This window comes from Acipenser ruthenus, chromosome 29 (assembly GCF_902713425.1).
Source record: "Acipenser ruthenus chromosome 29, fAciRut3.2 maternal haplotype, whole genome shotgun sequence".
Lineage (NCBI taxonomy): Eukaryota > Metazoa > Chordata > Actinopteri > Acipenseriformes > Acipenseridae > Acipenser > Acipenser ruthenus.
In genome coordinates, this window is record NC_081217.1 from 4,632,501 (window position 1) to 4,645,465 (window position 12,965).

Genomic DNA, 12,965 nt, shown 5'->3' on the forward strand with positions numbered 1-12,965 from the left:
CACGTAATATTAACAATAACACAAGTCCCATATATGTTTTTGTGTTCTTCCCTTAAGGTAGAAGGAATTGAGGGGTTATTCCAACGGTTTCTTCTTAAAATACATTTGAGAGTGACTCAGGTATCACGAGGAAACTGACCATGTGGATGACCAGATCCAGCCTATCAGTAAATGTTAAACCTGGTTGTCATTTTTATTTGTGGGACATACATGTCCCTTGTACCTTAAAGGGTTCAAACAACTTGACACCCAGTGGGGGGAAAGGGGTACTGGTAAAAAGCCTTAAAGAAGGATGAAACCATTGCACAAAGCATACATATATTTTTCTTTCTTTTGCAGATATTTTAGCACCATATAAAAATGCTCCCCGATCTCATATCGGATTGTTTTCATCGTTACAGGTGTAAATCGTCATTTCCACATGATCTGCATTCGGGATAAATTCAGCCAGAATATTGGGCGCCAGGTGCCGTCTAAAGTCATCTGGGATCACTTGGCGACAATGTATGACATGCAGGCGCTGGTGCGTATGCAGTGGGTTGGGTAAAGCTAGGTGTTCAGTGACTGTTTCTTTTGAGATCCATTTAAGCACATTGCAAATGTATGCGATGGAAAAAGTAAACCTGGTGTTGTAACCAATATTTTTGTTATTTATGGAAATGTAGAAATATTTCATTAACAGTCTGGGATTGTGCTGTATATATTTAAAGTATAATTTTATATTTAAGTTGACTGTATACTTTGAAGTCTAGACAACGTTGTTTTTGATAGCAGACTGCTGTGCTTTCCATGGTTGATTATAGTTCCCTGCTTTAGAATATATAAATGCACCTAAACAGTCTAAACTGATGCAATTTATCAAATATATTATTCTGGACAGTGTTGCACTCATTTTGAACACTAGTATGAGAAGAGGTTAACTTGACCTAAACCAGCAGAATCTTATTGTTTTAGTTGAAAATTAAGGATGTACATTTTTACACTAAAATCTCTTTCTCTTACTCTAGCATGAATCGGAAATCTTGCCTTTCCCCAACTCTGAGAAAAGTTTTGTTCTTCCAGATGATATCATTCAGGAAGTAAAAGAAGGTAAGAATGAACTGGGACTTGGTGTTGAAATGAAAAGAATGATCAGTAATATTAATGTTTAATGAGGTTCACCTGAGCTTGTCGTTAATCCAGCTCTTAGTATATCCTGGAATTACACTGATGAAGGCGCTGTCCAAAGTGTTTTGTTCTGCTTGAATTAATTTCATGTACCTGGAATGGATTAACCTGCTATGCAATCTGGGTCTTTTTTTTCTTTCCCTGCTAACTGTTGCTTATGCTTTTAATATCCCAGAAAAATAATTAATGGTAATTGCTGTTGCAGGAAAAGTTGGAATTGAAGAAGAAACTAGAGAGGAGATCAAAGAAGAAGTGGAGCAGCCAGCATTAGTAGAAGAAGGTATTTCATATTCTCAAGGTGTCTCTTTGTTTTCACTTCGATATTGGCTGTGGTAATACAGCACTTTGGCGCATTGTGCTATCAGAAAACAGTGACGCTCATTATGGCCATTTATCTTTCATTTTTAAGGTCTGTGTCCCACATTGGCTGGCCAGGAGGTTGAGAGGTATGGGCAGAATATGATTCACTCTGTTCCACCAACAGGGTATGACCTCGTTTGAGAAACCATACTATTACAGCACATGACCTTTTATTTGGAGCAGGTACCACCAGGTTTTCAGACGGCAATATTGTACCCACCTTGTTGTTAGGCCAACGCAGTGCAACATGGTCTCGTAAATTAACTGGATGCACAATTGGAGATCTTGGTGTGCCTCTGTATAGTTTAAGTACAGTACACTTAAAGCTCCCCCACCCCTCCTTTATCTAAAGAACAGGTGTGACAAACTTAGACCTGTCAGTATATCACAATACACTGAATCTGTGAAAGGTTGAAATTGTTCCGTTGTTCATAAGGGATTTGAGGAATTGACTGGGAGCTCAAATGTTATTTTGGAGGGAGAAAATTACCACCTCCATCTTGGTCCTCATCTGATTTTTGTATTTATTTATTTTTTGGTCTGCGGTGTGAATATTATTTGTCATGGCAATTTTAAACTGCAAATGTTAATCTTCTTTATGACCAAGACAATGACTTTTAAAAATATTCATGATTCAAAGGAGTGCTCAGTGTTTCTTAATTCCCTTTTCTGGTCCCCAGGATGTCCTGAGGATCACTTCATTTTTCAATGCTGAGCATTGATCTCACCTCACACTTAACACTGTCCACGAGCGTCCAATTTGCTTTGCTCTTCACCTCGCGTGTCTATTCCCCCGGCGATTGGGATATAGTGGAGGTACCAGTACATATGTATGTCACACTTAAATGTTATAACATTGATCCTTGCAGGGAGCAACTGCTGTGTGAAACTGGCAGAAAAGGCCAGCAGCAAAGAAAAGGAGAAAGACAGAGAGAAGGGCTCAAGTGAGAATGCAGCAAAGGAGGCTGCAGACAAGCGGAAGCGGATCCGACTGACTGAGAAAGTGTTGAACGCAAACAGTAACCCCTCCAGCCCGAGCGGGGCCAAGCGGCGCAGGACGTAACATGAACGCCACCAAACAGCAGCCGCAGAAGAGAGCCACGCTTCTTGAAAAAGGGGGGCGTGAAATAACACAGGAGGGAAACTGGATACCTTTCCAATATCTCATCTGAAGCTGAGGATCTGATTGCTTGTTTGTAGAAGTTACCTAAGATCTATCCACGTAGCTCCATTGTGTAGCTGGATAATGTCAGACTGTTCCAAGGCTTCTGATAGGTCTGAGTGTAACTGGTCCACCTGTTTTGTATTATCTGAAGCCACCTTTTTTGTTTATTTCATTTCCTAATGCCTCTACTTGATCTCCCCAATAGTAAGTAAACTGGATTTAAGAATCTACTCAGACAGTGTGGTCCCCCTGTGCACTACCCTTCGTTGAAGATAATGCAGCTCTGAATTATAAATAAAACTTTCGTTTAACTAAACACACTGTGTAAATTTCACATACTAGGTCTGTACAGTGCAGTGGGAGTCTTATTTCAATCTCTACAACAACAGCAAAACCGCAACTAAACAAAATATAACGAGGAAGACGGTACAATACAAAATTGCCTCTGTTATTTAATACTGCATAAGATACAGATGTTTATAACCATTTTAAGCTGTATTATTACAAGATGATGCATTCTTTCAATGTGATAATGTTTTTTTTTTTTAATCATTTTTCAATATGTATTTGCAGCTGTGGGCGACCATTATTATGCCTCCTTTGTCTTGAACACTGACATGCTATAGAAGACACTTCAAATAAGTCTTGGTCGTTCCATATACAAACGCACTTGTAAGTCAGGGAGGCAAACACTCTTGTTCTCAAAAGTGTACCCATGTGTAATGAAAGTCTCTTGCATAGTTCATTTCAGTGCAAGTTCTACTACTGGCACCAAGTAATTTTTCTATTTTTAATCATTTTTTGGAACAGAATGCCTGGTTTTCCTTTTTTTTATATCCATTTAATCAGGGATAGAAATAAGACTCCTATTAGAGAGCGGTTTGATACATTTTCAACTTTAACCTGAGCTGAAGTGTATCGGATAAATGCAGCAGTGCATCTTAAAAAACATTTGGACCCTTGTTTTCAGTTCGATTCTGTGATGTTGGAGTGTGCCGCGGCAGACTCATGTACGTGAAATTCTTCACATGTTCACTAAGCTCACAGTTTTCATTTTATTTGTACAGGTATGGTGAACAGTGCTGATTTTCTTTCAAATGAATTAAATCTGGTCTGTTCACAAGTGTTACTGGAGCCTGGCAGGATATTTACAGGCTGGTATTTGCTTGTTTGTCTTCTGTTTGTAAATTTGTACCATTTTTTTTGTAGAGTCCTTGTGTTGTAGAGCAGCAAAAACATAATATCAAACCACTTAAAGTTATCAGTACAACTAGCCCTGAATTTATTTGTTAATCTTTTCTTATACAGATATACATGCAATACTTGAATTGTCCATTGTTTGTCATATTTAATTTTTTTTTTTTTTTTTTAATGATTTAACAATTTCATTTTAAGCATGTTTTATTAAACATTTATTTGAAAGCCCATAATACTTTGTTTCATTTTATTTTGGCTCAGTCTTGGCACTGCACGCAAACTCATTTGATTATTTTGCTATACACATTTTTTGGAGGGATTTAAGAGATGTGGGCAGCTGTGGTAATAATATACAGCTGCAGACATGTTTTCCAACTGTCTTTTACTGGTAACCCTTTATCAATACAAAATAGTAAATTAAATAAATATGTAGGTACTGCATACTTCTAGGAGAACAGGTGCCTTCTCCCTAATCCTCCGCACATCTCTGAGCAGCAGTAAACATGACCTAGCAAAGTGAATATTGGAACCATTCTTGTTCTATTCTCAAAACACAAGCAGTAGGCAGTGGTAAGTAGTTAGTTAATTGATTGTAAATTATATGTTGTCGTACTTTCACTACACTGTTTCAATCATGTATAAAACTAAAATGTTGATAAACCACAGCAGACTTTTTAAGGCATATTTACAGAATCTATGAATCCACCTGAATTGCATCAAGCACTTTTTCAGTGGTAATCCTTGGTGATCGCCCGGGGCTGTAAAGTGCTCTGAAAATAAACCCTGCAATGGTTTATCTCAGGGGGGGTTATAAGGTTATTAAATCAAGTAGGCACATGTTTGTCTAAAGCTTTCAACAAGAGAATATTATTTCAACAGCTCTAACGCCTGTATTCGTCTTTGGAATGCCATAACTATGTTTCATTGGTTCTCATAATGAAGATATTAGCTGGAATGCTGCTTATTGTTATTTTTATACATTACGAAAGAACGAAAAAATGCTAAAATTGTATCAGATAATCTGCAGCTTTGTTAGATTTGATTGCACACCCTTATGTATTGTACAGCACGTTATGCTTCTGTTTATCATTTAAAAGAGCAACTTGTCCCAAGGGCAAGGACACTGTCTGGCTTCCCTGCTTGCTCTCCTTGGCCTTGAATGTTAGTTATTTCTGTCTGTCTTGCAGATATCCAAAGGGCGCTTTGCCAATTTGCCTGCTTCAATAGTTATCTGTCCCTTATTGGAGATGGTTTTGGGAGCTGACAGGTCGTACTTCTGTTTCACCACCATAATATTTCCACAAGAGGGCACCCTTGTAGAAACTAAATTGGCATTAAGCTCTGAAATTATGTTTGATTTATTATTGGGTGCACGGTGATACCAGGCCTATACTGTAGTTAAATATAGATTTTGCATTGTAATCTTGTATTGCCTTGTAACATCTGTTGTTCGCCTTGGATAAAGGCGTCTGATAATTGCATAAATAATAATGACAGAAGGATATCTACATCATCATATGGAAGGAAACGTAAATGGATGGAGACACATATGGATCACATTAGTTTACTGTAAAGCTACGTCTTAGTTGGTGCTTATCTTGGCGAGAGCCGAGTTCAAATCAGCATAAAGTTTTAACATCTACTCTCGTGTAATGGAAATCATAATAATAATAATAATAATAATAATAATAATAATAATAATAATAATAAAAGATAATACCGAATAGTGTAATTATGTTGTATTTATTAGTAAAAGTAGGAAGATTTGTGTAATGCTAAGACAGTACTAATAACAATAAGAATAATACGCTTTAACAGTTGTGTTAAAACAAAAATGTCCATGGGACCATTTTAAACAGTCTGAAGCACAGTAATAGTGACATTCTTGGCTACGCGATTATTCTGTAGTAATCGTGTCCTACCACTAAAGGGCGCCACAACCTAATGCCGTAAAAGCTAACATTTAGATCTGAAGAAATGAATGCCAATGCTGTATATAGGCAATTACTCGACCAATGTAGAGACATTTAAATAGTAAACGATATATTAAAAATTAAAATATTTTTGCATTGAAATTTAACCCAAAATGGTTAACCCAAACTGTTACCCGGTCTTTTATACTGGTTACTTTATTATACACTTTTTAAAAGCTGGAATAACTAATCATTCGCTTTTGCTTTTTGGTTGGCTTGTGTGTTTGTATGATATACTGGGTTATATTCCTGGAAAAGAGGTGTTCTGGTTTCGAGGTTTAACTCGCTAATGTATATTGAATAGTATACAGTATTAATTGAATATAAAAGGGTGATGACATATTTAGGATTCTAAAACGTGACTCATGTGATTAACGTGAGTAATGTGATTTTCGGTACTGTTCTGAGCATTGCAGCACAGCAATGTTAAATATGTGTGTAGTACTGGTAGTTTGTATTTTATTGTGTATATGCGTACTGTAGCCTGACACGTTTTGGCTATGGGTATTACAGTACTTGTTTGTCTGTGCAAAAAAAAAAGAAGTGATATTATTATTATTATTATTATTATTATTATTATTATTATTATTATTATCATTATTATTATTATGTTGGAGGGATCAGGGGTTGTAATCCCTGCTTCATATCGCGACTTTGAGAAAATCACATCACTGTTCTTGTGCAAATGTAAAACTGGAACAGGATGTTAGTAAGCAGGAGTATAACACGTTACCTTTCATTGGGGCTGTCCTGGGCTAGTAATTAAAAAGAAAAGAAAAAAAAACATTATCTGAAACATCATTCTTTTGTGCTAATATCTTGTTCTGTTTGCCAGTCATGCTTGTTTAAATGAACGACATGTTATTATAATGAGGTCGATTTCGTTATAAAACGTTATGAATCCATCATATTTTATACAATTTGCGATTTCACTTTTAAAAACGTAGCCTACTTTGTAATGCTGTAATATAGTATACTGTTTCATTTGAGCAATAGTATAATCATGTTTAATACTTTATTATAGCGCTAGCTATAAAGGTTATGGAGAGGGGTGGTTTATCTCAATGATTTCTTTTGCTTTCGGTTCGTTTTACAGTGCATATATTCTAAAGATTACAAAACATTTCAACAGTGCAAGTGAACTCTGTGGAAAACAAAAAGCATCTCAATATTACGAAAGTAATAAACCTCTCTTCCCTTCTGGCAGACACGGATAAAGGAGTGCTTTGTTTTTGGCCCGGCAATGGTTAACTGTTCGTTAAAGAAACGGCAATTCATTGTAAGATTTATTTTATCTCCCTGGTGCAATGTTGTTCCAGTTCTCCTGCAGTGCAATCCACACAGCTGGCGCAGTCATGTTTTAAAGCAAAGCCAATGTGTGATTGTGTTTGTGTGATAGTATTGTGCCAAGGGCAGGGAAGGGCAGGCGGACCCAGACTGAGCGGCGCCTCTCCACACCTGGGGAAGTTCAGGTTAAATAGCTCCACATTCCTGAGCACACAGCTGATTGAAACATTAACAAACACTAATCCGAGAGCCAGGCTGCAGATGGGCCGGGACCTCAGCCAAGAACTGCTTGAGAGAGAGAGAGGGAGAGGGAGAGGGAGAGGGAGAGGGAGAGAGGAGGGGAGATTTTTTACTGTGAAGGACAGATTGCCCTGAACTTTGACAAGACAATTTTTGTGCATTTTTTAACTCTATTTATATATAATTTGAAGAGCATGTGTTATGTAATCATGAATAATAATAATAATAATAATAATAATAATAATAATAATAATAATAATAATAATAAAGTAGTTAACATGTACACAAATTAATTTCATATAAAAGTTTCGGTTGTTTCGGGTTGCCATATGTGTAATTATTTTAGAAAACAAAAACTAGCATCACTTGCTAAGAAACTAAAACTACCTATTTAAAAATCGAAAGTACAAAGGTTTTGTTTTGAGTTGTATTGAGAATTAAGAAAGTTTCCAAAATATAAACAGATCATCTTCATCTTGTGTTGTTTCATGCAGTATGCACACACACACACACATACACACACACACAGACACACAGACACACACACACACACACACACACACGATATAATGGCAACAATAATACAAAAAATAAGTGTGTGTGTTTTGATACAAATCAGGTTGAAGAATGAGGTATTGCAGAACTTTGTAACTCTTTAAAATAAAATGTTAACCAATGAGCCTTAAGAAATTGTTGCACTTTTCATTTGTTCAGTTAAAAAGTGAACTTTTTTATCGTTTTTAAGTAGGCTATAGTGCAGTATATCTTATCTTCCTCTCATGTCACAGTTGCCTCAAATAACACACAGATAGATAGATAGATAGATAGATAGATAGATAGATAGATAGATAAAATAATTATTTAAGGTGATGCAATGTAAGATTTTTCTTTAATATTGCTGGAAAGCAGTCAAAGCTTTTCCTGTGCAGTGTGTTCTAGTTGTATTTTTTTTGCAGCAGCAGCAGCAGCAAAATGTGCACTATTTTCAAGGTGTGTATGAAGATTTTAATCGTGCACGGGTGGAAGATGTGTTTGCTATAGGATTAATACAGGAGTTTTAAGTTGTGTGAATACTTAATTCTTCACTCGCTCTTATGTATTGTGCGTTTTATATCGTTGAAATATTTTATTTTTGAGTAACTTTGTGGATGTATCATGTGACTTACGGTATCGTTTTTTCTTGTGCTCAGCAAGGTCGAGAGTTCGAGGCAAGGTCACTAATTCTGTATTGTTAAAATGTTGTATTTGAGTGAAACATCGTGTATGGCTTGCTTGAGCCCATGCAAAGTTTAATGGTGATGCACTTTGCATTAATGCAATACAGTAAAAGCAGATCAGCCTGGCAGTTAATCATTTGTCATTATCACACTCTTTGTGTGGCCAGTGTTAATTGTTAAAAAAATAAACAAATAAATAAAGCACCCCCAAAAAATAACTCAATTTTCAAAATAATTTTGTTTTAATAAAAACACCATTTGAATACATTGTAAAAAAAACAATATAAAGTTCACATCGTAAGACATTGTAATATACAATACAATATATAAAAGCTCTCAGGAATCTGAGAAGTTAACATTTTTTACAAAACATATCATCTCTCCTACATGTAAACTTTAAAAAAAACAAAGTCTGTCTTGTAAAAGTCAATGTGAAACACCCACTGGACTGTCGATTGCGATGCTGTTCATGAAAACGACACCAGTTTCTGAAGGAGCTGCTACTGCTCCCGCAAGCTACAGGTCCAGAAGCGAGGTGCCGGGTCCCAGCTTAACTGGCTGGTGAGCGGAAAGTGAGCTCTTTAGCAGTGAGGTGTTCGTGGGGCAACCCCCTTGCCAGTTCGCGTTAACAGTCTTATACACTCATCTACTGTAGGACGCTTTCTACTTCCATGCTAGGTCAAGGTTAAAGGAGTGACGAACAGTCACTCGACAACACCTTGTTCAGTTTATTTCCTTATTTTTTTTCTGAAGACGTAGATTCTCTAGTCAACACCTGGTGCGAAATCAGCGGCACAGGATTCTGTCATCTGCGCAGCCATTCTGAAAAGGGAACACAAATAGAAAAAAACAGACCGTAAGTTTAACCGTGCAAACAGATGTGCACTTGTTACAGGACTTATCAACCGAGTACAGTTATGAACCTAGTAATAACGACCACAGAAGTTAATCGTGTATTGTAGAACACGCTGTTATTTGACAGTTTGCGTTTAGTTTTGACTTGTGACGATTTAAACAGTTCTAAAGATATTTACCTCAACGGTAATGCCTAATTCGGCATTCAGGGTGGTCAGCGGTGAGCGGGTCAGCGGGGAGTTGTTTGCGCCCTGTGCCCGTGCCAACCCCGGGGAGTCAAGCTCGACCTGCAGGTCCCAGATGTAGTCGATGACGTGCTGCAGGATCTCCACCTTGCTCGCCTTCTTGTTGGGTGGCAGAGTGGGCACCAGCTCTTTCAGTTTGCTGTAGCATCCGTTCATGTCGAGGAAGACGCTCATGTGCTCGTCCAGCAGCGGCAGCTTGCATTTGGAGATGGCCAGGCTCTGCTCTGACAGGCACCTCGCCATGTCCTCGCTGCTAACCTTACTCTTCAGGGTGCAGGTAGATCCGACGACTTTCATGTTGATTTGGTGGTGGGGGTAGTGTCAAAGTAAGTTTGTGGACTCAAAGCAAAAACGAAGGTTGGTATGTCGAAGATGGAAAATAAAGAGTAGCAAAGGCAGCAGTTGAAAGATGTTTCCTGCTTCTTGTTGTATTTTTCTTTTACCTTTCTGTCTCTCTCCCTCTGGCGATTACAGTGTTGTAATGAAGCACTGCCCGGCGTTTGGTATTTATTTCTGTTGCCGGTTTTCTGGGCGGGGCCTAGCACAGTGATACGTGCCCCGAGCGACCAATGAGAGAGTGAGGATTCGGAAAAGTGGGCAGGGAAAGCGTCCTGGTTTGAGCCAATGAGAAGTTGGAGCGGTTATCAAAGTTTACAATCTGTCAGGGGATGGTGTTACAAATGGAAACAAATGTGTGTTTTTATGGGTGATATGTGGGAACCCAGCTGCCCCGCTAAGCAAGGCTGCAGGTGGACGGTTTGCCTGAGGGCATGGGTGGAGGGCATATTCATAAGAATGGTGCAATTACAAGATAAATAGGCTTTTAATTGCCGTTAACCAGACTTAGCACGTCACGTATATATATAAAAAATTAAAGAAAATGTATGCAATAAATATAAAAACGAGTTATGACCCGTTACTTTTAAGAATCAGACTTTCTTGAAAACATAATCCATTCATCTTAATGCCATTTTAATTATAGTTTATCTTACCATGAAACCGTATGTCTGTATTATCAATAATGGGATTAAAATAATGCTAACTGGTCTACTTAACATTCTTTATAACAGATTTTAGTCCAATACATTTCAACCACGCAAACACGCCTACGTGCGACTTAATCCACACATTGCACGTGTAATAGTCTGCTAAATGCTGTGCAGAATAAGCAGTACCATTATATCTGGCTACTAATTATCATTAAAAAAAAAAAAAAAAATAGGTCTGTTTGTTGACCGATAGGAATTTTACAAATCGGGGGAGGGAAGGTGCTACATTATCCGGTATTGGAAAAAAAAATCAAAAACCATATGGTAGCCCCGGCAGAGGTATTTCACTGAAATTCCTATATAGCAGCGTTTAGCATATTAAAGCGCTCTTTATAATTACAAATCGCATACTTCTACACCCCCACCCCGACTTATTAAAAAAAAGTTCTCAGTGAATAGCTTTACAGATTCTTTCACATATCCCCTCTGTGTACTTAGTGTTGTATGCATTGAAATTGCATTGCTCTGCTCTGAATCTTCCCCAGATTGTCTAAACAAGCCGAGGCAGACTGGCAGGCGCCAGCCCCGTGACGTCACCCATTCATACAATCCCTGACGCCTGTCAGCCTGGCGCCGCGCGGGCGGTCTCCATGGAGACCACAAACAAGAGGCTCTCACTCCCCCATTCACCTGCGCAGCGCAAACCCTGAGAACAAACTGGCTGCAGAAGATCGTCATTCATTTGTCACCTAAAAGCGCTGTCTAAAGAGATTCCCGCCCCGCACACCTGCAAACTGCCATTGTCGCCAGCGCGCTCGGCCGGGGAGGGAGGGAGAGGGAGAGGGAGAGGGAGAGACAGAGAGCTTTGCATTGCAAGATCCTTTATGGATCCCTACAGTGTGTTGTTTTCTGATGGGAATGTTTTTACTTTTTATAGAAAAATCATGCAGATAGTGTCAGAGCCATTCATTAAGAGAGGCTTTTTTTTTTTAACAGCTAAATCCATGTGAAATGTTATGCAGCAGTTGCATTGTATATAATTTAAACACTTTGCAGATTATATTTCGGCTAATGTATTTATTTTTCTTTGTTGTCGCTTTTTAAAAATTTCTTTAACATTGCATTCGATTTTACTTTAATCCATATTTAAGTACTAATACGGGTTTGTAATTGGGGGGGGGGGGGGGGGGGGGGTAAGATTTGGGGAAGAACTACAGTACTACACTGTCACATTTATTCACATACGCATATAACAATTTAACATACATGTATACGAATATATCTATCTGTGTCTCAGCTTTTTAATCAATTCAATAGTGTAACCGCAGTTTAGACAAATTGCCAGTACTGACTTTGTCTGCTGTCTGCCGTTTATTTCAGTGGTTCTTTGATACTTTAATTGATTCCCATCTGTCCCTCATTACGAGAAATGGTCTTCAACTCCATAAATGTGACAAAGTTCTGCTCACCAGCATTCTGCTATTACTGCCCATTTTATCACAGTAATTTGTAAGTACCAGAAAAATCAGACAGAAGTAATTTTTTTTTTTTTTTTTCTGGAGCGGTTCACAGATGCTTAAAACATCTTTTCCTTATGACTTTTACAATTACGTTCCGTACTATTAATGTAATTCCTTTTGATAACCGCTAGTCTAAAAGTATTAATCGTTCTAAAAGAATTCCTCTGAAGTAAACATATGTTCAGCATACAGTCCACATTCAGTGCCTAGTGATGGATAGTTGTTAGGGTTAAGGTTCAGTATGAAACGCTGTACACTTCATAAGGAATCAATACATTGAAAACCATGTTGTGTAAGGCTGCAAGATTTACTTAGCAATTGTTACAAAAATGGTTCTAGACAAAATACATGTGGACAGACAGAGTTATTTGTCTCTGGTTTTGCAGCACTAAGAAAATATGGTGCAAACTATGTGGCAAGCAAAAACATATTGTTATCCCATTGCAATGTCCGAGGGTGGCCACATTCTTTTGTTGTTTGTCATATTCATGTTGTTATTATTTAAAGTTTCTGAGAACTGCCTTTCAAGGCTTGTAACCCTACTTTGTGAATCTGTTCCTGAAAACTATTTAAGCGTAATCTACAGACTGCAGAACTGAATGGATCTGAAAGCATATGTTGCAGTACTTTTTGTTCAAGGAATGTCATCTAGTTACATAAAAACGTATTACAGGTTGTCTCAGAACTACTAATGTTCATTTCATTTCCAGTACTACGACTAAGACGATTCCGGGTTTAACCCCCTGATTC

General features: G+C 37.9%; 2 protein-coding genes across 3 annotated transcripts in view; one reads left to right on the forward strand and one right to left on the reverse strand.

Annotated features, from left to right (window-relative positions):
* Nucleotides 1-3,141, forward strand: part of LOC117428395 (MRG/MORF4L-binding protein-like) — a 4,000-nt gene extending 859 nt beyond the window's left edge. The window contains exons 2-6 of one of the 2 annotated variants that reach the window (XM_059003704.1): nucleotides 402-523; nucleotides 1,008-1,089; nucleotides 1,373-1,447; nucleotides 1,577-1,613; nucleotides 2,397-3,141. In XM_059003704.1, the coding sequence (XP_058859687.1) occupies nucleotides 402-523; nucleotides 1,008-1,089; nucleotides 1,373-1,447; nucleotides 1,577-1,613; nucleotides 2,397-2,475 (395 nt within the window). In that variant the 3' untranslated portion in view covers nucleotides 2,476-3,141. The remainder of the gene's footprint in view (nucleotides 1-401; nucleotides 524-1,007; nucleotides 1,090-1,372; nucleotides 1,448-1,576; nucleotides 1,614-2,396) is intronic. The other variant, XM_034047356.3, reaches the window with a different exon arrangement.
* Nucleotides 3,142-8,825: 5,684 nt separating this feature from the next.
* On the reverse strand, nucleotides 8,826-10,196 carry LOC117429566 (DNA-binding protein inhibitor ID-1-like). Its single transcript, XM_034049222.3, has 2 exons — nucleotides 9,641-10,196; nucleotides 8,826-9,428 (listed from the first exon to the last, which is right to left on the reverse strand). The coding sequence occupies exons 1-2, from the start codon at nucleotides 10,001-10,003 to the stop codon at nucleotides 9,393-9,395; spliced, it is 399 nt and encodes a 132-aa protein (XP_033905113.3). The 5' UTR covers nucleotides 10,004-10,196; the 3' UTR covers nucleotides 8,826-9,392.
* Nucleotides 10,197-12,965: the final 2,769 nt, after the last annotated feature.

Excerpts from the sequence above, each read along its gene's own strand:
- LOC117429566 (XM_034049222.3), bottom strand. The coding sequence starts at position 10,003 with ATGAAAGTCGTCGGATCTACCTGCACCCTGAAGAGTAAGGTTAGCAGC. Across the intron at positions 9,429-9,640 it reads AATTAGGCATTACCGTTGAG|AATGGCTGCGCAGATGACAG; the intron begins GTAAATATCTTT and ends TTCCCTTTTCAG.